Consider the following 23527-nt stretch of genomic DNA (forward strand, 5'->3'; position numbering starts at 1 on the left):
GCTATGTACAGTGAATCAAAGCTGCCTCCCTGATGGAGCCAAGGGCGGACCCCTCTGGGAACAGCAGCAGCTCTCCCGCCCAGGCCTTTCCGCCTCCCTGCCCTCCAGGCCATCTCCCTGAGTCCCGTGAATGGAGGGCAATACCTGGTGATTTTAAATATCCTCAGGAGCCGAACACATCTCAGCACAGAGATGCCCAATGGGGACATGACCTTGGTCTCCACCAGGATGGTCTCCAGGATGCCCCCGCACACGATGAAGCAGTCGAAGCGGTTGAAGAGGGACACGAAGTAGGCCTGCAGGCCCAGGCTGTACATCTTCAGCAGCATCTCCGCGGTGAACAGGGCCAGGAGCGCCTTGTTGGCCGTGTCTGGCAGGTCCGGGAGTGGGATGGGATCCAAATAGGTGCAAGAGGAGGGGATATGGGAAGGAGGAGGAAGAAAACACAGTAATAATCAGCACTGAAAAAAAAAACAAATTCTCCCTTCCCAGCCAGGACACCTCTCCCATCCACAGCCACCAAGACAGAACAGGTAGGGCCAAATTGATGGGAAAGAGGTATCCATTTACCAAGTAAAGCATCTCCCTTATCTACAGGAGATATAGTCCCAGTCTCCCAATGGATGACTGAAACCGGAGATAGTACTGAACCCTATGTTCACTGTTTTTCCTGTACATTCACACTCGGACAGTGGAGGCTTCACAATACTACTCAGAACAGTGTGCAATTTTATTTTTTTATTTTTGTTAATCTTTGCCTGAGGGTATTTTTCCATTGATTTTTATAGAGAGTGGAAAGGGAGGGGGGCAGAGTGGGGAGAGAGAGAGAGAGAAACATTGTTGTGAGAGAGACACATTGATTGGTTGCCTCCCACACATGCTACCACTGGGGCTGGGGATCCAACCTGCAACCCAGATGCCTGCCCTCCACCAGAAATTAACCTGCGATCCTCCATTGCATGGGGTGATGCTCTAACCAACTAGCTGCAATTATTTTTGGAATTTTCCATTTAATATTTTCAGATCACGATTGACCACAGGTAACTGAAACCTTAGAAAGTGAAACTGAGAATAAGGGGGCGGGGGCACTATATCTACTACAAAAGCTTTGCAGCCTTACTTTCTTTCTCCTCACAGCAGCTCTGAGGGTATTAGTGCCCATGTTCCAGATATAAGAAGTGAGGTTCAGAGAGATGAGTACTCCACCCAAACCAATAAGCCAAGAGGCGAAGCCAGGCCATGGGAGTCTGGAGTGCACCCTGATCTGCCTGATACCGGGGGCGGTGCTGAGGCCCTGGCCAGCGAGGGCCTCTTTGAGGGGTTGCTCTGGGGACTGGGCACTAACTACCCGCCGAGGAGGCTCCCCGTGTTCAGGCCACTGCTGCCCTTCACCCTACGTTTTTGCTCACCTCATCCTTACGTGTGCAGCGCACCTGGACTTACCGCCACCTATACCTGCAGGCAACAGGAAAGCTAAAGGATTGAAAACCCATTCTGGGAAGTCGGCAGCCAAGGGTCTGAGAGAGCCAAACCAGGTGCAGCATGTGTCCATGTCACCTGGGCCCAACAGTGACTGTGGGGGCAGGCAGATGGCATGGACCCAGCCAGGTGAGCCCCGCTTGTTTACCATGAGGTGTGCATTTTACTGTGGGGCTTTTGAGCTGCCAGGCCCTTGGTGACCCCAGCAAAGAGTCCCGGCCCCTGGACACTTTCCCATCCATCTTCTGCATGTGATGGCTCACTTTTTGGGATTCAAGCATGTCAAACTCTCGGCCCGCAGGCTGCATGCCTTGCTTATTTGGCCCGTGTTAGCCTTTGAGTTTGACATGCTTGTGCTAAAGTAAACCAGGATGGCGCCAGAGGCTGCTTCTCACCTTGGACTTCTGTGAGCCAGTGCGGCTGGTTGTAATGCTCCGAGGCAATGGTGAGTGTGTTGAGGAACACCAGGAAAATCACCAGCCAGTAGAAGACATTGGACTTGACTGCGGCACGACACTTCCTTCTGCAGAACCGATTCCACCGGCGCCAGTAGCGACTGGAAAGGGGCGGCAGGACGGTGAAGAGAGAAGGGTGGGAGGGCTATGAAATTCAGATTTCCCTACATTATTCCACTGTGTAAGCATGACCGAGAACCACTACGTTAGATGAACCCAAGCAAACACATCACATCTTGTAATTCCATGGTGGCGTGTTTAAAGCGCACCCCTAATTTCATCCTCTCAATGCAGAAAAAATATGCAGCTGCATGTGTAACTCTGAGACCAAACGTTGAACAAGTGCCTGCACTGCAACCGACAGAAGGCAGAGGATTCTTGGGAGGGCCACACAGAGGGCCATGCTAAGGACTTCGAGAGGGAGAATGATATGATGAGGCTTGATTTAAAAATAAAACAATGAACACAAACAACAACTCTGTCAACTTCTACTCAAGGAGCAGTGGGAAGAATGCTCTCTCAGCCGTCCAGGCTGAAGAGGAGGAAGGCAGTAGCTTTATTCATGGAAAAGAGGACACTGAATTAATATGAATTTTGGAGGCAAAACCAATAGGCCTTTGAGCCTGCCTGGATGTGCAGGGTAAGAGAGAAAGGGGTGGAGAAAGGTATGGAAGGGAGAGCCGGCATTTCTAGCTGGGGTGACTGGGAGAGTGGTCTTTCTAGCCAGGAAGGTACCGACACAGAGAAACAGTGCTCTGTGCTCTGGGCAGGGAGGTTGCTTGGGGAGCTCAGCTCCGGAAATCCAGTTGAGGGGCTGGCAGGTACTATAGAGAGAGCCAGCAGCAGTGGAAGATGGGGAGAAATGAAGATGGTTTGGGTAATAGAGAAGGCAGGTGAGAAACAGAGCAGAATCGTGGAGCAATGTCCATGAACATCTGCACTCACACCTGTATTCTAAGTTTCCAGGGAGGGAACCTCTGCTGTTTATGATCCCTTCACTCATCCCAGATTACTTCTACCTACTGTCCCTCGACAACCCTTTACCAAATCCTGATACAACGAGATTAGAGAAGTGGGCAGGGCCTCTGGGAAGCGTGTGGTTTCCTCAGAACCACAGGGAGAACCTCGTTTTTTGGCTTGCAGAGCAGGGAGGGAGGAGCAGGGAGGGTTCACTGGGTCATGTTCTGATCTGGCCCCTATTTTCACTGAGTGCTGGAATGCCGGCTCCAGTGAGCACCTCCCCTTTGTGGAGGACACTTACCTGCTACCCAGGGAAACGTCACTACACAGGGAAGAAATGGCTCGGGTCAGAAAATTATAGTTTCCAAAGGCACTTCCCACCCTGGGTAAGTGGGAGGACACGAGAGGGCGAACAGAGGGGTAAAGGAAGGGGACTAAGTCCCGGGTGGTTGGTGCTTAGAGAGCTGCCGCTTTTGGAGGCGGCCAGACCTTGGTATGGAGGCGTCTTTCTCACCTGGGTGGGACTTTGATTCTCTCATTACTGTGGTTATTACTATTGTGGAGAAATTTGGTAACACATTTTTCCCCCCCTGAGAAATGAATTTTCAGGACAAAGTCATATCGGATCTTAAATAGCTTAAACCGTAGTTTCAAAAAATGTTTTAGATACCATGTCATGTTACAGAAGTCACTGATGCTTGTATGCAGAGTCCAAAGGAATCAAGTTTGCTTTTTTTTTTTTTTTACATGTTAGGAGCCGATTCCGAGTCAGTTTATGCCGAGAACTTAGATTAAATTCCTCTTTACCCGGGGTCGGGGTTAGTGGCTGCGGAGGTGACATGGTCAGGCCTGCCCATGGGTCTGGGAATGCTCTGCTCAAACCCCTGAAGGAGAGGCTGCCATGGGCAGGTGGTATCCCTAAGTCTTGCCGTTCCCCTGCATAGCCATTCACAAAAGTCACGTGGATTTGAGCTGGGGTGGGGGTGGGGTAATTACTAACCCAAGAAAGTATTTAAAGATAATTATACACCTCCCACTCTTCAAAATATAGCTTTGCTTGACAACTGGTTTCCTAGTAACGCTTCCTACTGTATAATAAATGCAATGGTTTATTAGAATGTGTGAATCTATTTGTGTTTACATATGCATGGAGGATATAGAAATTAAATGATAAAACAGGGAGGAGAAATGTGCCTGCTGTTTACATTCCCTTCGTATTAACTGGGAAAGTCATTTTCTCAGAAATAGAACTTTCCATATGTAGACCTGGGAGAGAAGGATGGATATGACTGTGTCTAACCCATTTCTACTGCACTGTATTCCCCTAAGAAATTTCACTCACCTCAGATCCTCCTCACCTCAGATCCTCCTCACCTCTTCCCAGGATGCGCCCTGTTCTGGCCTTTCCACATGGACTGTGACCCCACGGTCAAACCCTCCCTTTCTATGTCATATCCATCCCAGCATCTCCCTGGAGTACTTTTCTAGTCTTCTCAGGTTTAGAACTCCTGTCAGACTCATTGTCAGCATCACTGTTTGGTTATATATCCAAGAAGTACTTACTGAACTTCGTGGACCAGGCACTAGATATTCAACAGTTACCATGATAGACACGGCCTCTGTCTGCATAAAACTCACGTTGTGCACAGACCACTCAGCAAGCAATCACAGACATGATTAGTGCCAAGTTGGGTCAACAGAGCACATCAATGGGCATCCTAGCCAGTCACAGAGGAACCAGAAATGGTTCCCACAGGAAACGCCTTCCCAGTTATCTGGCACTGCATGTATCTCCAATGGGATCAGCAGTGCTTAGGGGAAGGGGCTGTCTTGCACTTTGTTGTAGACTCACAGTACACGCCGTCCATCTTACAAGCTCTTACAGGCTGGAGACAAGCTCCTTGGAGACAAGCATTGGGCCTCGGGGCTCTTGAGACCCAGGGAAGAGGGAGGGTGTGAGGAGAAGGCCGTGCTCCTGAGAGTTTGCTTGGCCCATAATTTTTGACAGTCATCTAGAATATTAGATAACGTCAAAGTGATGGACACTTCAGGCTTTTTCTAGTGGCTACAGAACTGAGGACAAGCAACACAGAAAAATCATTAAATTTAATTATTTTATATCTAAGTAACTTAAAAATGGACTATTAGAGATGGGGACAAATATGGGTGCCTTGATGCATCTGGGACAGAAGAAGTAAAGGGAACATTGGAGGCACATTTCACTGAACATGGGGCAGATAGTCCTCCAAAATTCTAGAAACCCCATGGGACCCACTTCAGAACTCTGCAAAATGGAGATCTGGAAACTCCAACAGGTTATCTGATAAATCCCTTTAAATTGCATAAGACTTTCTGAATCACTTGTTCCATAACTATTTAAACCCTATTCTGGACAGTAAGTCCCAAATGTTGCAAAATTCCTTATTGTAATTAATTCCTAATATTATAAGTCACTAATTTGCAGAATTTTCCCTAAAAGCTCTGTTCTAATATTTCTTTTAAATAAACTGTAACTTTGTATATTCAGTTTTGCAAATAGAGTAGGCCAGTTTTTAAGCTCAACTTCCATTATTTGTCATTGTTAAACTGAGTAAATGATCAGGAATGCTTTGATCTTTGTAAAATTCAAAATTTAGAGAAAAAAATTTCTTTTTCGGAGTAAAACAGGCTCTTCACTGTCTACAAGGTTACTTCTGAGTTGCAAAAGTTCTCTCTCCATTTTCCCTTGTATTTCCTTGCTCTTCTCCTGTATTCTTCCATTCAGTACTGGCTGCCACAATCAGACACCAGGAAGTGCAGACACATTTTTCTTGCACCTTAGTATACACATGTGCGAACAGCCTACCACTGGGCTGGCACTCAGCTACTCCCAGGAAGTAATACCTCTGGAGCATGCAGAACCTATTGAAGGCAACAGGCCTGTGAGCCAATAACTGGTGTGTAGTATGGTAAGTGCTGTGATAGAGTTAAGAGCAAAGCACTGTGGGAATGGAGGGAGGTGAATAACTTCCCCTGGGGAGTTTGCAGACATTTTTGCAGTTTGACACTTGAGGCTCTTAAGAAGTCCGAGTTCTCCAAATAAAGACCTGGGGACACAGTGATTCAGGTAGAAGAGAGGTTCCAGGCAAAGGCCCTGATGTACGAGAGGACAGGGAACATTCCAGTAAATGCAAGTTCCATGGGTTGGAACAAAGGTTATGTGCAGGGGAGTGAGGAAGGTGAGATTGGAAAGGCAGAGGGGGCTGAAGACCATAGTCCCTGTGGAAAGTTCGGAGCCAGCCATGTGGTGATCCTGTGTGCTTCCCAAACCCTTGAAGCTCATGTCTCGCTGTGCCCCCTGGACCTGAAGCATCAGAGCAGCAGCAAACAACCACATGACAGTGATTTTAACTGGACTTCATCTTATAAGGGAGGGGGCACACTAGGCTTCACAGCTTCCTTGGGATGGCGCTGCCAAAAAGACTGATGGATAAAGATAATTCAACACATATCAACCCCTGGATTATTTGCTTGATATAACCTCAAACCTCTTCTTGACAGCCATACAAAAGAGGGCGGTTCCCCCTTTGAAGAACACCACCAACTCGTCCACCCCCTGGAAGGGCACTGGGATAGAGCTGGCTTGCAGAGGGAAGGAAGAGCCGCATGTACTGCACTTACCTGAACTTCGACTTGGAGATCCGGTGGCTGAAAGAGAAAAGGGGGACTTTAGCAGATGACACACGTTTCCTCCCATTTCAAAGGTGTTCAGCCATGCCAGGGAAGTCGATGTCCCCTGCTGACTATCTGTGGGCACCCGATGGATGTGTGCTGTGACTTAGAACAACTCTGAAGAGAGAACCTATTTGTGAGCATCTTCTGGTGTGCTTGTGTGTTTGAATGTGGAGACTGAGGCCTGTCCCACTGACAAGTCTACAAATCCAGTTTCTTCTGAGTGGAGCGGGAGAGCCCGGTTCTCTCAGATAACCAGCATCTACCATGAGGTTCCATGAGGTCAGGTTAGACAGTATGTTAGAAAGCTGCACCTTGGGAAGGGCCTTACAGGACGGGGAGGCACCTTGGGAAGGGCTGGACAGGGCAGGGAAGTCTCTCCAGCAGGTGGAGGGTCTCACCAGCCAGAGACCATGGCAGAACCACATTGGGGAGACCCCTCTGCCGTCTGAACAGGAGCCTGGCAAACACTGGCTATGAAGTGAAGAGGAGCACAGGAGCCAGCTGGGCACTGAAACGCATTACAGTCTTGGCGAGGGCAGCAACCGGGGCCTAAAGGAAGCCATGGGCCCCGAGGAGAAAGCAGCATGCTGGCAGCCAAGTGCAGCCCTGAAGCCTGGGGGACTCTGGACAGGAGCACCGGGCAGGTGTGCTGCTGGCTGACTCGAAGGGTCACTGTATGGGAGGGTCCGTTGAAAGGTGAACCTTCAAGGAGGTCCTGAGACCACCTAGTTCACATAGGGGAGTTCAGGGGGGTTGGATGGAGGCAGGATGGGAGAAGAGAGAAGGAAGAAGAGAGGAAGGAAGGGAGATAAACATATGGAGAGAGAGAAAGAGAGGGACAGTGTAAGCACTTGAGACAGAAACTTGAAGGCAATGGGTTAGAAAGGCTTGGTGTCCAGGGAGCAAACAAACGCTGGAGAGCTTGCAGGTGGATGCACAGAGAGACACAAAATGCAAGTTGGAGGTGGCAAAGGGATGGAGAGAGCAGGAGAGACAGAGAGATGCCAAGAGAAAACAGGAGCAGGGACTTGCGAGGCAACTGCTGCAGGCCTGTGTCATACAGCTCAGCACAAAGCACGCTCTGTTGCATAGCAAGAAAACAACCCCTCTCATTGTCTTTTATTTAAAAAAATTAAACCAGAAGATGTGACAGGTGGCAAAGCCATCGAGCATGAGATAATTATATCTCTGGGCACCGAGAATCTGAGCCAAGTGCCTTTACTGCTCTGAACCGTTAGCTAATAACCTTTTCCCGCCTCCGAAGACTGCCTGCCAGGGCTGGAGGGTTTAATCACATGTTAACAAAGCGTGTGGGAGGGGGAGAGGGAGCCTGGGCAGCATTTTATTTAGAGTCACAGTTTAATGGGGAAACAAATGTTTTCCAGGTGCTAATTGGGTGGCGGGGCGTCCAGGGCGCTCTGTTCTCCAGCAGGGCTGGGCTGAGCGTGGCACCTTTAGCCTTCCCAGGGCTTGCTTTTGGGCAGTTCTCACTCTTGCAGAAGCCAATGCAGATGATCATGATCTCTGAGGCTTTGTCCCTAGAACTTGGCCAGCCCTCGGCCTTCTTTCTGAAACGTCTCCATGACCCTCTGCAGTGCCCGTCAGTACAGACCACAGCCCCTTCTCCACAAGGCTCTCTCTGGCAGTCCAAGGGAGTCATAAGAAAATTATGTTCTTAAATTCACCATGTATAGAAACCGAAACCTGAATGTTCACATCTCCCAAGGAAGTGACTCTGGGGATTGGACACAGGGGAGGATTGGGGCTGGGTGACTTGGAAGTGAAGGCCAGGCCTGAGTTCAGGCATGGTCATCAGCTATGGGTCCTTATGTGGCATTCTGGCACATTCTGAGGAGGAGGAAATGGAGCAGGACTTTCTTTTCTACTTAGTTACATGTTCCCATGTATAACCCTGGACCACACTTTGAGACTGATTTTCGTGTTGTTGCTATTTCAAGGGATTGTGAGCTTAATTTCAGGCTTTCTGAGTCTGAATCATTCATCCCCTTCTAAGCACAATATTACCTAAGAAGTGTTTGCACTTGAGAAGGGAGAGTGCTGTTCAAGCGGCATGTGTGAGACCCAGGGAGACCCAGCCCTTGGAGAGCTGAAGTTAGAAGTCTTATAAAGCCCAAGTGCCTTGATGCCTCCGTTCTCCCTGACAGGTGTGAATGGACAGTGGGACCCACTCCACAAAAACAGAAGGACCCCATTGCTCTTCAGCCTTTCACCTCCTAGGAGGTAACCACCCGCTTACGGTTTGGAAAGCTGGTCACACTGGTCTCCTAGGTGGGTAAGCCAGGGTATACCACTCCATACTCTGGGCTGTTTCTCATGTGGCAAATGCTTCCTCCTACTGAACAGTAGAGCCTCCAGCTTCTTCAAACCCCAATGAGGTATACATAGCTTGTTCAGAAAGCTTGATGGCTTTCCCCATCATTCCATTCCATTCCATGCCATCATCATGCCATGCCATGCCAAGCCATCCCATCCTATCCTAAAAACCCTATCTAGCATTTGAAGTGGATTCTTAAAGAGCAGGGAGGTGAGGAAAGTTAGAATTTACACGTAAGACCATCCAGGTCCAGTTCCAGTGGATTTGACTTGGGGTACACCCAATCCAAGATATTTTCTCTGCCCAGGCTTCCAAGACAAACCTTCTAGGAAACTATGATTTTCTTCGATATCGAAGTTCAAAATTGGAGAAAACTTGAATACTCTGTTTTGCTAAGTTACTCAATTTGCATTTGTCATTATTTGACGAATATTTGAACTTCTTAGGAGCTATTTATATCTTCAGCTTCTCTCCCCTTCTTAGAGTAATGAGCACCATATGTTTACTCCCTGTTGTGTGAAGTAGCATTTGCCAGAATTGCCCCAGTTTGCCTTTAACATGAATCAGAGGGCACTGGAGTCGCTATCCAGGCTGACACACATCTGACTGCCTCCTCACCTCTGTAGCTGCAACACCTCCCATGGCTGTTAGGACTGAAAGCAGTTGCTCCCCATCCCTGGCCAGCGTCTCCTTCTCTATCACCCCTCTTGCTCTCTCACTGAACCCTCTTTGCCCTCACTGGGTCTTCCCAACCACTCACTCTTCCAGGGCTCCCAGGCCAATGCACACTTCACGTCCAGTTCTCAGCTTGGCTCCATGGTCATGTCAGGGCTGCCTTCTACACCATGCAGAGTCCCCACTCCTGGGCCTTCTGTTGGGTCCGCTTGGCAAACTCTACCCTGGTTCATACCACTGTCATGTTTTCAGTGCTGCTCTCAGGCCAAAGAGCCTACCAAAACTGTCAAATAGTTCTGCAGGCCAATTGCACATTTACGATGCCAGTCTCCACTGCGGATTCGCACTGCTCAGCAATCTGTTTGTGACGTCTTGGTGACTCACTAGTTTGAATGTCCTGTCCTGCAGGTGCCTAGACACCTAACGCTCACTTTCTGGGAAGAGCTGACAAATCATTTGCTATGACTCCTAACACTGACTTGCTTCAGCAGAGCCCGTTTCTGATTCTATATTCTTTATAGGACTGTTGGCTTTGAGAGCTGGATCTATGGTCCACAAATATCAAGTCATAGGGTGTTTTATTCCAGAAATCTTACATGGAAGCCCAATATGTGAAAGAGATGAAAGTGGTCTCCTGTCCTAGCCCTGCAGTGGTTCCCAGGACCCCTGGCCTCTGCTGAGAGCACCCCGAGGTACCATCCGGTCAGCCCTTCCTTTCCTAGAGGAGGAGACCGAGACTCAGAGCAGAAGTGCCAGCTGAGGTGTAGGGCAGATCAGTGCTGGACCACAGGACTCCCATTCCTGGTGAGTCCCAGAGGTACAGGAGCTCCTTCTTCCGGTGTGAATCTGGTGTCTCATACTGTCTTTGAAGTCAACCACCGCCCCCCAGCAGCTGTTCCCAACCTGCCAGTCTAAGTCAAGTCCCTCCCTGTCATTAAGCACATACTCCAGCTACTCTTCCTTCTTAACACTTACTCCAATGTTAATGGTTTATTTACTTATGAATGTCAAATTCACACCAGATTATGAGCTCTAGTGAGAGGGTGTCAATTTGCTCTACTGACTGCTGTGCATCACCATTGCTAGATCCACACCCGGAACACTACTGACAGAGTGTACAGATGGGTGGCTGTGTCTTGAAATTCTTCCTCCAGTGGTTTCCAAGCAACTGCTAATATCTGTACCCCTAACACCACTTCACCTTGTTCTTATTCTTCTATGTGTCTGTCCCAAGGTTCTGCCTCCATTCTCCTAATAACAACTCTGATCTATGAACTCAGGAATAGTTTTTATCCTGATAACCTCAAACGTGTGACTCCTCCCTGCCCAGAGCCGGAACTGGACCTCAGACCTCCATATTCTGCTGCCTGTGTGGTCCCTCAACTCGGCCTGCTTCACAGGGCACTTCAGCATCCTTTTCAGGTTCTGGCTCCAAACTTTGATGGCTCCTTCCTCTGCATCACTTATCCTCCCTCCTGCCTTCTCTCCTCAAATATCATATTGTAGGTCCTTTCTCTCTGTCACTGCCCCTCAGTAACCATCTTTATCTCAGCCTCTCACTACATGTAAATCCTTGCCCAGACCTCATCTTCCTTCACAACTAGCCTCTCACTGCCTCCGCACCACCACCCACTCTCAGGCCCTGGCCTGTCCTCATGCTGCCTCTTCCACCACAAAGTCTCCTTCCATCATTGTCTGAGGGGGGTGGGGAGGTGAGAGATGGGGAAAGACCATAATTTATTAAGTACTTGTTATAATTCCGGTACTGTGACCAGATATTTTACATGCACAGCGTAGGTATATAAATGTGGACTGTTTCTACAGAGCTCTTGAAGGCTGCAGAGCCTGTCCTCAAGGCAATGATGGCTGCACCAGAGGGACTGCCAGCTCTCTCTATGGGGGTCATCGTGTTCTTCCAACAGAGCTCAGCTCTCCAATGGCCTCCTGGTGCCAGTCCCCGTCCCTCCTGGCCTGTGCCTGGGCTATGCCCCAAATCTAGAGTTGTAGGGTCCTTAACCACCTTCTCTTTGCCCCCTTGGGGTCAAGACCTCAGAAAAGCCTAGTGTGGAGGGATTTCGAAGGCTTGCTCTCTGCCTTGCTCTAGTGTGGCTGACTGGGCCCACGTTAGACATGCAATTGCTTGTTTTGTACGATTCCAAAAGAAGAGAAGGAAAAAAGGCTTAAATTGCAGCTTAAGACATAATTAGCACCATATTTTAACAACATTTGGATGAGAAGCGCTCCCCAGCAATGCTGAGAAACCTGCGGTGCAGACTCCCGCTGCCACTGTCACAGCGAGTGACTCGGAAGGCCCCGCGAATCCGGAGATGGAGGTTACAGGGCTGCCTGTGTCTGGGCCTCCAGTCCCTTCTTTTTGGCTCAGGGGTAATTCTTGTGTTTAGACTAACTTTTTAAGAAGAATGTGGCTACTGCGCCACTTCAGAGAAAATGCGTGAGGGAGTGGTTTAGAAACTAGTTTTATCTGAGAGGTCCTCTCAGCGCCTTCTCTCTCAGTGCCTCTCAGTGTCCCGTGCAGCCGACAGCTCCTGTGCCTCCCAGGCAGAGGAGGTGTCCCCACTTCCCACAGTGAAGCCCCTTCTTCCCCGAGGAGGCCTCATGCTCAGGGTCACTGCGACCCCTGCAGAATACGCCTTTAACCTTTGAACTCTGCTTTCTAAGACACTACGTAGTAATGAAACCAGCAGTTTACTTATATTTAGTAGGTAAACCATTTTTCCCTTCTTCTTTTTCTTGAGGGGCACATTGTCCAGTTTCCATTTTAAAGAGTGAACTACGATGGGTGAGTGTGATAATTCACCTGCGAGCTGTTTCCGTCACACCTGGCCCCGCCCCATCCCAGGCCCAAGTCTGCTCTGGAAGCGAGGGCCTGGGGCTTGGCCAGGGGAAGGGAAGTCCTGGACATGCAGGCTGGGGCTGGTGTTAGCGGAGCCAGCGCAGTCTAGACTGAGCACAGGTGAGTTCAGAAACTCACTAATGGGTAACCTGGAGAGGCAGACATGGACCATGTTTATCATTCCCTGGTTATTTTCTTATGCTTTCCTTCCAGGTCACTTTTATCAGAACGGAGAGAGGTGAGCGGCTCCAGAGGCCTAACAGCTGTCTCTTGTGAAAGTGGTGAGGGGCTGGGAAGAGAGAGGCTTCAGAGCCACCCTCAACCCCCCACACGCTCTCTGTATTTCTCGGATGTGAGGGAAAGGAGCTCAGTATCCAATTGAGGAGCGGTCTCAATTTAGACTCAATACCAACCTAGGGCTGTACTTACCCCAGCCCTCTGCTCTGGCTCCCTGTGCAGGTTTTTGCTTCCTGCTGTGCTCTGACCTCTGCCCCCTCCCACAGCCCTATCCCCTGCAGTGATGAGCTTCCCCTGCCCCATTCTGACTTAAGGACACAGCTTCCCTACTGTCCCCCCTCCCGCCCCCCCGAAAAGCCCAGCCCCTGTGCTCCCTGGAAGTGCCTACTCACGCCAGCCTGGCCCCACAGCTTTCTCCCTCGATGTCACCGCCAGCCACGTTCTCAGTGTTGACAGACTCCGTCTCGCTTGTGGGCATGCTCACTGCAAGAGTCAAAAGGATGCAGAACAAGGCATGAGGGCGGGAGGAGAAGGGGAGAGAAGAGCGTTAGTGTGCAGTATCGCAGGCTCAGGAGGAGGGCAGCCAGCAGCACCCACTGGTGAGGGTGGGGGTGCTGCTGGTAGCAGGCTGAGGCACTGCACTGTTCAGGATTTTCATGAGGGAGTTATATGCCTGCTGCTTATCGAGGATAGGTCATGTTGCTGCAGACACTCTAAACAGTGAGAATGTGGAAGGAACCTGTGGTCAGATCATTTACCCTATAGGAGACATGGTCGAAACACTCACCATTGAACCTTTCTCCACCCTCAACTTGACATCCTCAGAGAAGCTGTGCAAGCTTTTCCATTTGTATCCACTACTTGCCATAAAAGGTGATCTTTCTGGAAAAATATTTTATTTCTCTTACCTTTTCCCACCAATTCTAAGGGCTCCATTCCCAAACATAGGGTCCTGCTTGTTTGTAGAAAAGGCATTTCTGCCGCCTGCATGAACTACTCAGTAGATTCAGAGAAAATCCCCCTTTCTGTTGTGCATACGGGGTGCTGCGGCGTTTCCATCTGGGACAGTACCTGCCACAGAGAGCTGAGCAGACCATGCACTGAGACACAAACTGGCCCTGCAACCCTCAGGAAGGAGGAGCCGCCACACGGAGTCTACTGTGGCCTGACGCTCGACTGCAGGTACGCAGTCTCCCTTCCAGCAGCCCAGCCGTGACATTCCCACTCCACAGGCTGACTCAGGATATCAACCACCTACTTCCACCAGCGCTGACCTACTGGCCATCTCCAGTCTCTCCCTGAGGTGGCGGGGGCTGAGCTTTGAAACCAGCAGGAGTTTTCTCCTTAGAACACATTTGATGGTTTAGAAGGAGCCATTTCTTTCGTTATTATTTTTTACTACAAGTAAAAATGTAACTCAAGTGATTTATTTTCTACCTTCTATTACCCTTTGTTCACAGCATGGCCCCTGGTTCAGCTCTCCTTGCAGGACACAACTCCTCATGTGGGGAGAAAACCAGTAGCCCTCAGCAGGCAGAGAATCTGCATTAGTGAGGGTGTGGCATCAGGTGATATGGCACCATGTGACAAGTCCCCATCGGGCCACAACAGCCCAGGAAAAGACTTGTACTGTTATATGGATTTCCCACTTCTTTTCTTGTGGATGAACACAAGATGGGCGAAGGGGAAGAGACTCAGTTCAAGACCACCGAAGATACAAAGAGAAAGCCCATGACTTACCATGTGCTTGACTGTCACATCTGAGCAACCTGTCCACCTTAGGGCTCATTTTCAATAAAGTTGGGTAGTAGGAAATCTAGATGCCATTTTATAGACACTGGAGCTGGATGGAACTTTAGACATTATCTGGCTCTAACTTGTCCCCTTTACCTCACAGGACAGGAAAACGAGGTCTAAGGAAGGGACCAATGCCCAAGGTCACACAGTTTGGGGTGGGATTTGGACTGGAGCACACGTCAGACCCTCTGTACCATGCTCATTAGATGGTCCCCATGTTGACCAACTCTCTTTCCTACACTCTAGGACCAGATGAGGTTCTTAAAGCCAAATCAGGCTATGGGGACATCATCAGAACATGGTGAATAGCCAAAGGACAGTGTTGAAACTTACAGCACTTTTACTCTCCTTGGAGCCCAAGGTCTGAGGGAGCTGGAGAGCAAGACCAGACCTCAGGGATGGTTTTAGCCCTGGGAACTGGAAAGGTAAGATTTTGAGAATTCCTTAGTCCATCCACATTAGTGAAGAAGTAATATAATAGAAGAGCTTTCAGTCTTTTAATCCATCTCTCTTCAGATATTTCTTACTGAGGTTCCTTTAACTCTTCTGACATCATTATTTAAGAGCTGAGCTGTATACAGAAATCTCTCTGACTTTCCATGACATGCTTCTCCCAGAGAGCCCCTTAGGTGTCGAGTGGAGTGATGGTGGTGGTGCTGGGCATAGAAAGACAACCAAATTAGGAGTAGGCAGGCCTGGGCACTAAGAAGAACCAAATTATCTTCTAAATCAAGGCACTGCCTGTACCAGTTCCAAGATTGCATTTACAGTGACCTTAATCTTGGCTGGCACTACCCAAAGGAAAGATTCCATCAAGGACTAGCTGCTGACTATTATATCTGCTGACTTCATACAAAGAGATGACAAGGCAGTAGCTGTGAGACAGAGTTCCACCCCTTACAAAAACACAAACATACATACAAATATATACACACATATGAACACACATGACCACAGCATCACAAGCCATCAAGAAAAATACCCTCCCATCCAGTTCAGTATGTAGCAACACACATTAACACACAGAGCACAGGGAACGTTACCATGGGTTTCTGTGGAGTGACTAAACCAAGCAAACTTCCCTTTCTTCTGATCAAGCAAGCCTGCTGCAGCTCCTTCTTTCACAGACAAGATGGTCATTTTCAAGAACCAGGAACAAGACATCAATAGCGAGCATGCAGTCAGCCACGGGCAAAAGAAAGAAACAAAGAACTCAGCTTTCACAAAGAACATCCATTTCTTTTCCAAAAATAAACTGAAAATTGTAAAAATCAATAAACCAAAACAAATAATAACACATAATAAAATTGAACCAAAACCCCAAATCACATGAACTAATGACACAAAACAAATGACAGACATTGGGGAGAAGGAATTACTGCAGCAGAGGCTTCAGTCTAACTGGTGTGTCTGGTTAGTGGCTTTGAGGAGAGGGCTTCCAGGGAGGGGTCACCATGCATCCCAGCTGATTTCTGTGGAAGGTGCCCTTGTACAGGCTCCAGTGGTAACTGCTAAAATCAAACCATAGCATTGGTGTCCTCCTTCACCCCCACCCAACAGCACCCTCCTCCACCTGCATTAGGTTCCAGGGCTCCATCACCACTTAAAACCAGGACACATGCAGGTAGAAAGCAACTGTGGATCTACTTGCTTCTTTGTCCAACTCAATCATTCAATGCCATTCAGTAAAGACCTACCAAGTGCCACAGACCTGATCACATCCCAAAAATATATGTATCAGTTTTTAATGGGTTTAAACAAGCAAAGAAGTTGCTCAATTGTCAATGGGTTGTCTTTTGAGGTGGTTTTTATAAAAGAAAGAATTATGTGAGCTTCTCTCGGGCCTGGGCTGTAGTTGATGAGAGGGTGCTGGTGAGAGTGTGAAGACACTGATTGTTGCAAGTGGAACAGGGAGAGTTCTGTATTCTGCAATGGACTCTGAGATCTGGATATCAAATGCATTAGCTAATTTCCAAGAAAGAGAGCTTTCCCACACCTTTGATAGAACTGGCATTAATGGTGCCATGGGGGGTGCTAGGGATGAGAGGGGAGTGAGGCATCGTCACGGATGACTAGTGAGGCAGGAAATCCCCAACCACTCCTGGACAGAAAGTCAATCCAAATTTAGATGCTTCTTTATCTCGTCCCCGTGCCTGAAAAGTTGGATGATGTTCAGCAAACATCCTTGAATGCTCTTTGTTAGTGAGAATTCTGAAGACTGGCTCATGACAGACAAGGGTCAGGCTTATTTTAATCTAGGTAAAGGTCCATTTCCCAAACAAATATTTAAAAGATAAAACTTGAAATAAGCAGAAACTTCATAACTTGTAGCATTTCAACTTCTAAAAAATCCTATTTGAAAAAAGCATTGAGAGTCAGGAGCTGGCATGAATGACTTCTGGAAGGTCTGTGGCACTTGGCTGCTTTCTGGAAAAGAAGATATGTCTCAATTTAGAATAACAATCACTCAAGTGAACATCTCATGAGGAGTCTTCTATTCAGAGGGGGTAAACTGAGGCTGCCAGTCACCAAGTCTCTGTTCACCCAGTTGTCTGGGGTGGGGGTGGGAGGACAGGAACCTTGACCAATGATGAAGAGCCAAGAACATTGTGACCTATTATATGGAAGCATCATCCACCTTTTGGCTTTGGCATCAATATTGTCCCATCTTGTTCAACTTCAGAAATAACTGTATGATAACTTTCAAAACAAGAGAAAAAGCTTGATAAAATCATTGAATTTGATCAGGGTTGGTCTCTCATGCAGGCAAAGTTGGCGAGTGATTTGAAGAGTATTTAAATCATCTACCTTGTCCAGCCAGGGTGGCTCAATGGTTGAGTGTCAACCTATGAACCAGAAGTCATGGTTCGATTCCTGGTCAGGGCATATGCCTGGGCTGTAGGCTCTATCCCCAGTGGGGGATGTGCAAGAGGCAACCAATTAATGATACCCTCTCATCACTGATGTTTATATTTTTCTCTCTCTCCTACCTCTCTGAAATCAATAAAATTATATTTAAAAAATGAATCATCTCACTCTACTGGACCTGCTCTTTTGGGTGAAGTTATATTTGAATGTTTCTTGCTGAAATGAAAATACCTCACCTGGAAGGAACAGTACAATAACATATTAGTGCCTATGATAGTTCATCCCATAAGCATGTGAGGGAATAAGAGGGTGAGGATGCAATTGTATTCCTATTACTAAGGGATTAGACAGCAGGATCAAAGCTGCTTCTTGGAGGGACCTGCCATCCTAGAGAGATAGACCTGGATTCCTTCTTGGAGTTCCCAAACAGTTGGAAGTTAAGAATTATAAACACTGGACATGAATTCTTGTAGAAGATGGACAACCTGACTCCTCCTCCGAACTGGTGGGAAATCAAGGCAGAAAGATGGCAAAGAACCTAGGTGCCCAAGGACATCTCTCCTCCAAAGGCAGCCCTCTGTACGCCCTGAGAAGTGAAGTCTGAGCCTGCTCATTTGCAGATAATGCGATGAAGCTACATCCTCTGTGGAATGAAATGTGCATCACTGGGTGGATTTAGGGAGAAAAATGCCGAGGAAGCCAGCTTTCTGACTTTCTAATTTCACTGTTGTAGGTACAGTGGATCAAATCTGGGTCTCTGGGCTCTCCTATCCCTTGGCTTCTGCTGAGAAGTTTCCAAAAGAAAATGATATTTTCATGAAAGAGTAATTAACAGCTGCCATTGCAGGGGGTGGATACATAATTACATATTTGATAACGAGTAGCCCATTGCGTGATATCGCGCACAGTAGGCCGCCCAAAGCTTCCATGGGAGCCAGTGAAAACTGCAGCGCACTGCTGGGAGTCTGGAGAGACCCACACCACTTACAGGGGACCCGTGCCAATTCTCAGGGAGGCAGGAGGGACCCACATTGCTTCTGAGGGAGGCGGGCTTGCTGTCTCCTCCCCAGGGCCTGTGCTCGGCTGCAGAGGCTGCGGGCTGGCCCCCTTGTCCCCGTCCATATCCGTTCCAGCTCCAGAGGGCCGGCCCGAGCCAGGCACAGCGATGAAGCAAGCATCCTGCTGACCGCTCGTGCTACCTGCTCTCAGCAGCTGCCCCCACCCTGGGCACTGGGAGATTCTGACGGGGCTGAGAGGACTGGGCACTTCCATCTTGTAGCCACAGGCACCATGCATCTTTGTGAGGAATGATGGTTAATTTGCATGTTACCCTTTTATTAGATAGGATATCACCAATGGCTACAATGAGTATATTAGTAGACACCATCTTGCCAAAAACTGACTACATCTTGAATGAATGTCATCTTTTCCCCAAACATCTACTCTTGAGGACAATTTCTGTGTCTCATGGGAGGTGCACAGATCTTGTCTCCCCTGGTCTGCTTGGAGAACAGCTGTGTGGAAACCAGGGGTTATATAACAAGCCACTTCTACAGTAGGTAATCTCCTGAAACTGAAAGTCACATGACTCATATTGGGAGAGGAGCATAGGTCTAAACTGCTCTGAATATTGGTATTTCCTGGTATATTTGGGTTTGCAAACTTTTTGAGGGTTTCTTCACTAAAATTTAGGAATCCTCTACTGAATAGCAGACAGTGCTTAGAAAACACAGCTGCAATGGTCAGTTGGCCAGCCTTTCTGCTGCTGTGGTCCACAGAGAAAGAAGATTCATAGTACATGATCTTCCAGAAAACTAACGATTGTCTCCAGTCAGATCCTTCTGGGGCTTAAGACAAATCTCCAAGGGGTGGGTCTGCTCCAGGCTGTTGCACTATGTTAACACTCATGCTTCCCATAAAAATAAATTAGATCTAATTTAGCCATCTTAATGCAAACACGATGCAACATGTGCCCAAAGATGACCAAACTCATTTACATTAATTAAAAATGACTTTAGAAGGGCCCACGGTTTGAGAGTAGGAGCACCTTCAGTATTGATAAACTCAATGCAAGCCATGAGGTTACTTAGCAATCAGTCCACAGAGGACACAGGAAGCAAAATCTTCTTAGGTATTCTGTCCTTTACTCCCTTTTCCTCCTCCTCACCTTTCCTTCTTCCTATCTTCCCCATCCTCGAGGCTGGAGGAGATATGTGAAAACCATCCACATGTACAATATCTGGCCTTGCTTCTTGAGGCCATCTGTCTCAGATCTTTTTATGCATCATAACTGGCTGAGTGATGGTAGAACAAAATTCCATTGAGGGAATGAGGAATGAATGTGGGGAGAGATGGAGGAATCCACTTCCTTCTGAAATCTTTGGTCACACAAAACAGCTTTGACTTTGTCATGGGGATGGGGCTTTGCAGTGCCCTGTTGTGACGGTCAGCGAGAATGGCTGGCCTCTCTTGAGATTTGCCATTTTCATCCTGGAACTCAGCTGGTAGCTTCATTAGCCAAGGTCAGAGAGCTCACTGACTGCTGTCAATCATTTATCTCCTCTTGTTGGAAGAGGGTTAGAGCATCAGGGCCAGACACCCAGGCAGTAAAGGAAGGCATTTTCTGCCCACCCTGTGCCCCTCCAGTGCTGTGGAGTGCTGTGGGGAGCCAAGGGTCGGAATCCAGGCTGGCCAGCCTGCTGGGACCCACTGCTCAGGCTTCCGTGCACTCTTAGATGGGACTGAAGCACTTATTTTGCTATTTACTGGAAAATGCCAATTTTATTATCATTTTTGGCACATGAATGGTTTAATAAGCATTCATTTCCTCAAAGTAATAATCAGAGATATAGTTAACAAGCAAAAGGATTCCTAATTTCCTACCTTATTGACTCTAATCTGGAATCTAAAACTCCCTGAAATTTGGCTCCATCCTATCTGTGATGGCTGAAGGTGCCCCCTGAGAAATTCATGGCGATGTAATAACTCCTGTACCTCAGAGCTGCATTTGGAGATAGGGTCTTTAAAGAGATAATTTCCATTAAATTAAAATGAGGCCATGAGGTTGGGCTCTAATTTAATAGGACTGGTGTCCTAATCAGAAGAAAACATTTGGACACAGCCACTTACAAAGGGAAGACGATGTGCAGACAGCGGGAGAAGAGGGCCATCCACAGCTGTGGGGACACACCTGGGGCACACCCTCCCCTCATGGCCCTCAGCAGGAACCAACCCTGCTGACACCTTAATCTTGGACTCTGGCCTCCAGAACTGGCAGAGAATAAATTCCTGTGATCAGCCCTGCTGACTAAAGTGCTATCTATCCATTCTTATTTCCTGTTACTTCCAGGAGAAACTCTCACGAATCAGGGTGAGTGAGGCTGGGTGTGTACTCCCCTGGTGCTGGCATGTGGGCTGGTGCAGATTGCCCTGCTCATTGTCTCTGAATATGCCGTCTTTATTCCAACCTCTGGGCATATTTCACCCTCTAACCATGGAGTTGAATAGTTGCAGTGGTGGCTCTATGTGACCTTAAAGCCTACAATACTTGCTGATTCACATGCGGCTCTTTGGCCCCTTGAGTGTGGCTCTTTCACAAAATACCACGGCCTAGGCGAGTCTATTTTGAAGAAGTGGCATTAGAAGAAGTTTAAGTTTAAAGAATTTGGCTCTCAAAAAAATTTCAATCATTGTACTGTTGATATTTGGCTCTGTTGACTAATGAATTTGGTGACCACTGCTTTAGACAAAGAGTGTGCTGGCTCCTGAGCTAGTCAAAATGGGTCCGGTGTGTGGGGCTTTCAGTACCACCTGCTGCTGAGTCCTCTGAGCTCCAAGAATACAATGACCCTTGGGAACTACAAATAAAAGTCTGAATTCAAGGTTCAGTCCCACCTCTCCCAGCTGTGTAACTCTGAGAAGCTATTTAACCTCTCTGAGGTCAGGTTTCCTGTCTGCTAAAAGAAGATAACGATACTGTTTCTTTAGAGAGGTTCTGGCAAGAATTAAGTGAAATACCTATAAAATAACTTTGTATAATGATAAGTGCTATGAGTATTTCCTAATATTACCAATTAATTTTGATCTGTTTTTATCATAGTTTGCTGAGCAAGTATTAGCCTTGTGTCCCTAACTAAATTTTAATTTCCTCAAGCCTGGAGACTTTATATCAGAATTTTCCGGACTTCCTTTTAGCTCTAGTGATACAGACTTTGAAGCCACAATAATAGCACTATATCTTCACAGAGTTTTACAGGAACTCCTGTATCCTGAAGGAAAATCCTCACGAGGTTTTTCCTTCAGATGCACTCTCCATTCCTCGTCTCCGTGCCCTGAATCCTGCAGCTGAGCTTGTAAACTTCATTAATGAGCTCCCTTTTGGGTTGGCCTTTGGGAGCACCAACAGGATGGATGTCATCAAGGCCTGAGGCGAGTGAGGCTGGGTGCTCCCTCCCCTGGTGCTTGCCTGCGGGTTGCTGCAGATTGGCTGCCTCTGTTGCCGAGGACCACAGGTCGCCACGTGACCCTCTTGTCATGACCACCTCTCTAACTTCTGAAAACTGCTCTTTCCTCTTGTCCCTTCAGGCCTGTGGTGATAGCAGCTCCCTTTGGGTTCTGCCCTCAGGGTTCTGCCTCCCTTGCTGACTCCTTAAGCCCTGCCTGCATTTTCATTAGCCTTTCCTAAAATCACCAGTTTCCACAGCTACCTGTGTGAGCAAGGTAGATAGTATTAGCCCACTGACAGGTGAAGGCTAGTCCCTAACAGTTGAAGGTGGCAGCTAGTAACAGTAGAGAATGACTGCCTGGAGTCCAGGCTTTCCCGGCTACATCAGCCTCCGGAATAACTTGGCTGACCTCCATATTTGCAGGTTGATTCCTGGTAAGAACTAGTGAGGTAGGATATTAGCACACGGATTGCTTCAGCCCATGACAGGACAGATCAAACATTCTGGCTACGGTCCCAGGAGACTCCCTTCAAAGGAACTGTACCACATTTCATCAAATTTAATTTTCTCTTGCCAAAAAACCAACTTAAGCAGTTATTCCTACTACTTTCCCACAGTTTGCTAGATCGAGCCCCTGGTCACGGGAAGCCAGCTCGGGACTGGGGTCTAGAAAATGCCAGGTAGTCTGTTCCTTGGCCTTGCCAACAAATAGCTCCACCTCACATGATGATTTGGGTTCTCATTTTCCTCATCTCTTATATAAATAAATTAGAAGCCCAAAGCACGAAGATTCTTGCTAGAATGGGCTTTCCTTTCCCTGGCTGCTGGCACCGCCTTCCCACTCTGGCCCAGCCCCTTTTGGCTCAGGCCCCAGAGCCGCTGCTTTCTGCTCCAGGGGCTGCATCTTTCAGCTCCAGAAGCCACCTCTTTCAGTCCTGCCTTCCCACACTGCCCAGAGGTCCTGAGAGACAGGGGTGGGGCAGAATGCCTGCTTCATCACCATGGCAATGACACAAGCATCCTGCCCCTGTCACTGGGCACCTGGGTATGCAAATTAACCACCATCTTTGTTGGGTTAATCTGTATATCATTCCCAATTAGCTGGTGGCATAGAGGAGGTACAGTCAATTTACATGTTTGTCCATTATTAGGTAAGATTGAACAACTGATAAATTATAGATCTCGTCTCTTATAAGAGAAAGAAAGCAGGAAAGGAGAAAGCAAATGGGGAGGGGGAAGGGGAGGAAAGAGATGGTGTGAGAGAGAGAGAGAAGGAGAGAGAAAGAGAAAGAGAAAGAGAAAGAGAAAGAGAAAGAGATGAGAGAGAGAGAGAGAGAGAGAGAGAGAGAGAGAGAGAGAGAGAGAGAGAAAACAAAATGGTTCCAGCATGGCAGCCTACCCGGGTGAAAGGTCACAGAGAAAGGTGCCACCAGCCTTAGAGCCGGCTCATCAACTGCTGCAGCCCAGGCCCAGCATGGTGTCCTCCACATAAGCAATTAAAACCTGGCTGATTTTAAGCCATCAGAAAGTAAATATAAAACAGGATTAAATATTAAAAAGCCAAACAAAGTGGCCTCATTAAAAAGGCACAATATAAGCATGATGTGCCATCACCACAATTATTATTACTGCTATAAACGGGGAGGAGGCGAGTGTGCCTGCCCTTGATCTGCAGCTATAATCCAGAGAAGAAGAAGAGGGTGGCTGT

General features: G+C 47.9%; 1 protein-coding gene across 33 annotated transcripts in view; it reads right to left on the reverse strand.

Annotated features, from left to right (window-relative positions):
• CACNA1C (calcium voltage-gated channel subunit alpha1 C) overlaps positions 1–23527 on the reverse strand; it is a gene marked incomplete at its 5' end in the record, with an annotated part of 660607 nt that overhangs the window by 113397 nt on the left and 523683 nt on the right. For 26 of the 33 annotated variants that reach the window (XM_084878730.1, XM_084878732.1, XM_084878733.1 and 23 more), the window contains 4 exons: positions 145–370; positions 1875–2035; positions 6555–6581; positions 13102–13192. In XM_084878730.1, the coding sequence (XP_084734856.1) occupies positions 145–370; positions 1875–2035; positions 6555–6581; positions 13102–13192 (505 nt within the window). Of the gene's footprint in view, positions 1–144; positions 371–1874; positions 2036–6554; positions 6582–13101; positions 13193–15549; positions 15625–23527 lie in introns of all 33 variants that reach the window. The other 7 variants (XM_084878726.1, XM_084878734.1, XM_084878729.1 and 4 more) reach the window with 1 other exon arrangement.

The sequence above is a fragment of the Pipistrellus hanaki genome (assembly GCF_964339955.1).
Source record: "Pipistrellus hanaki genome assembly, chromosome: 3".
Classification (NCBI taxonomy): domain Eukaryota; kingdom Metazoa; phylum Chordata; class Mammalia; order Chiroptera; family Vespertilionidae; genus Pipistrellus; species Pipistrellus hanaki.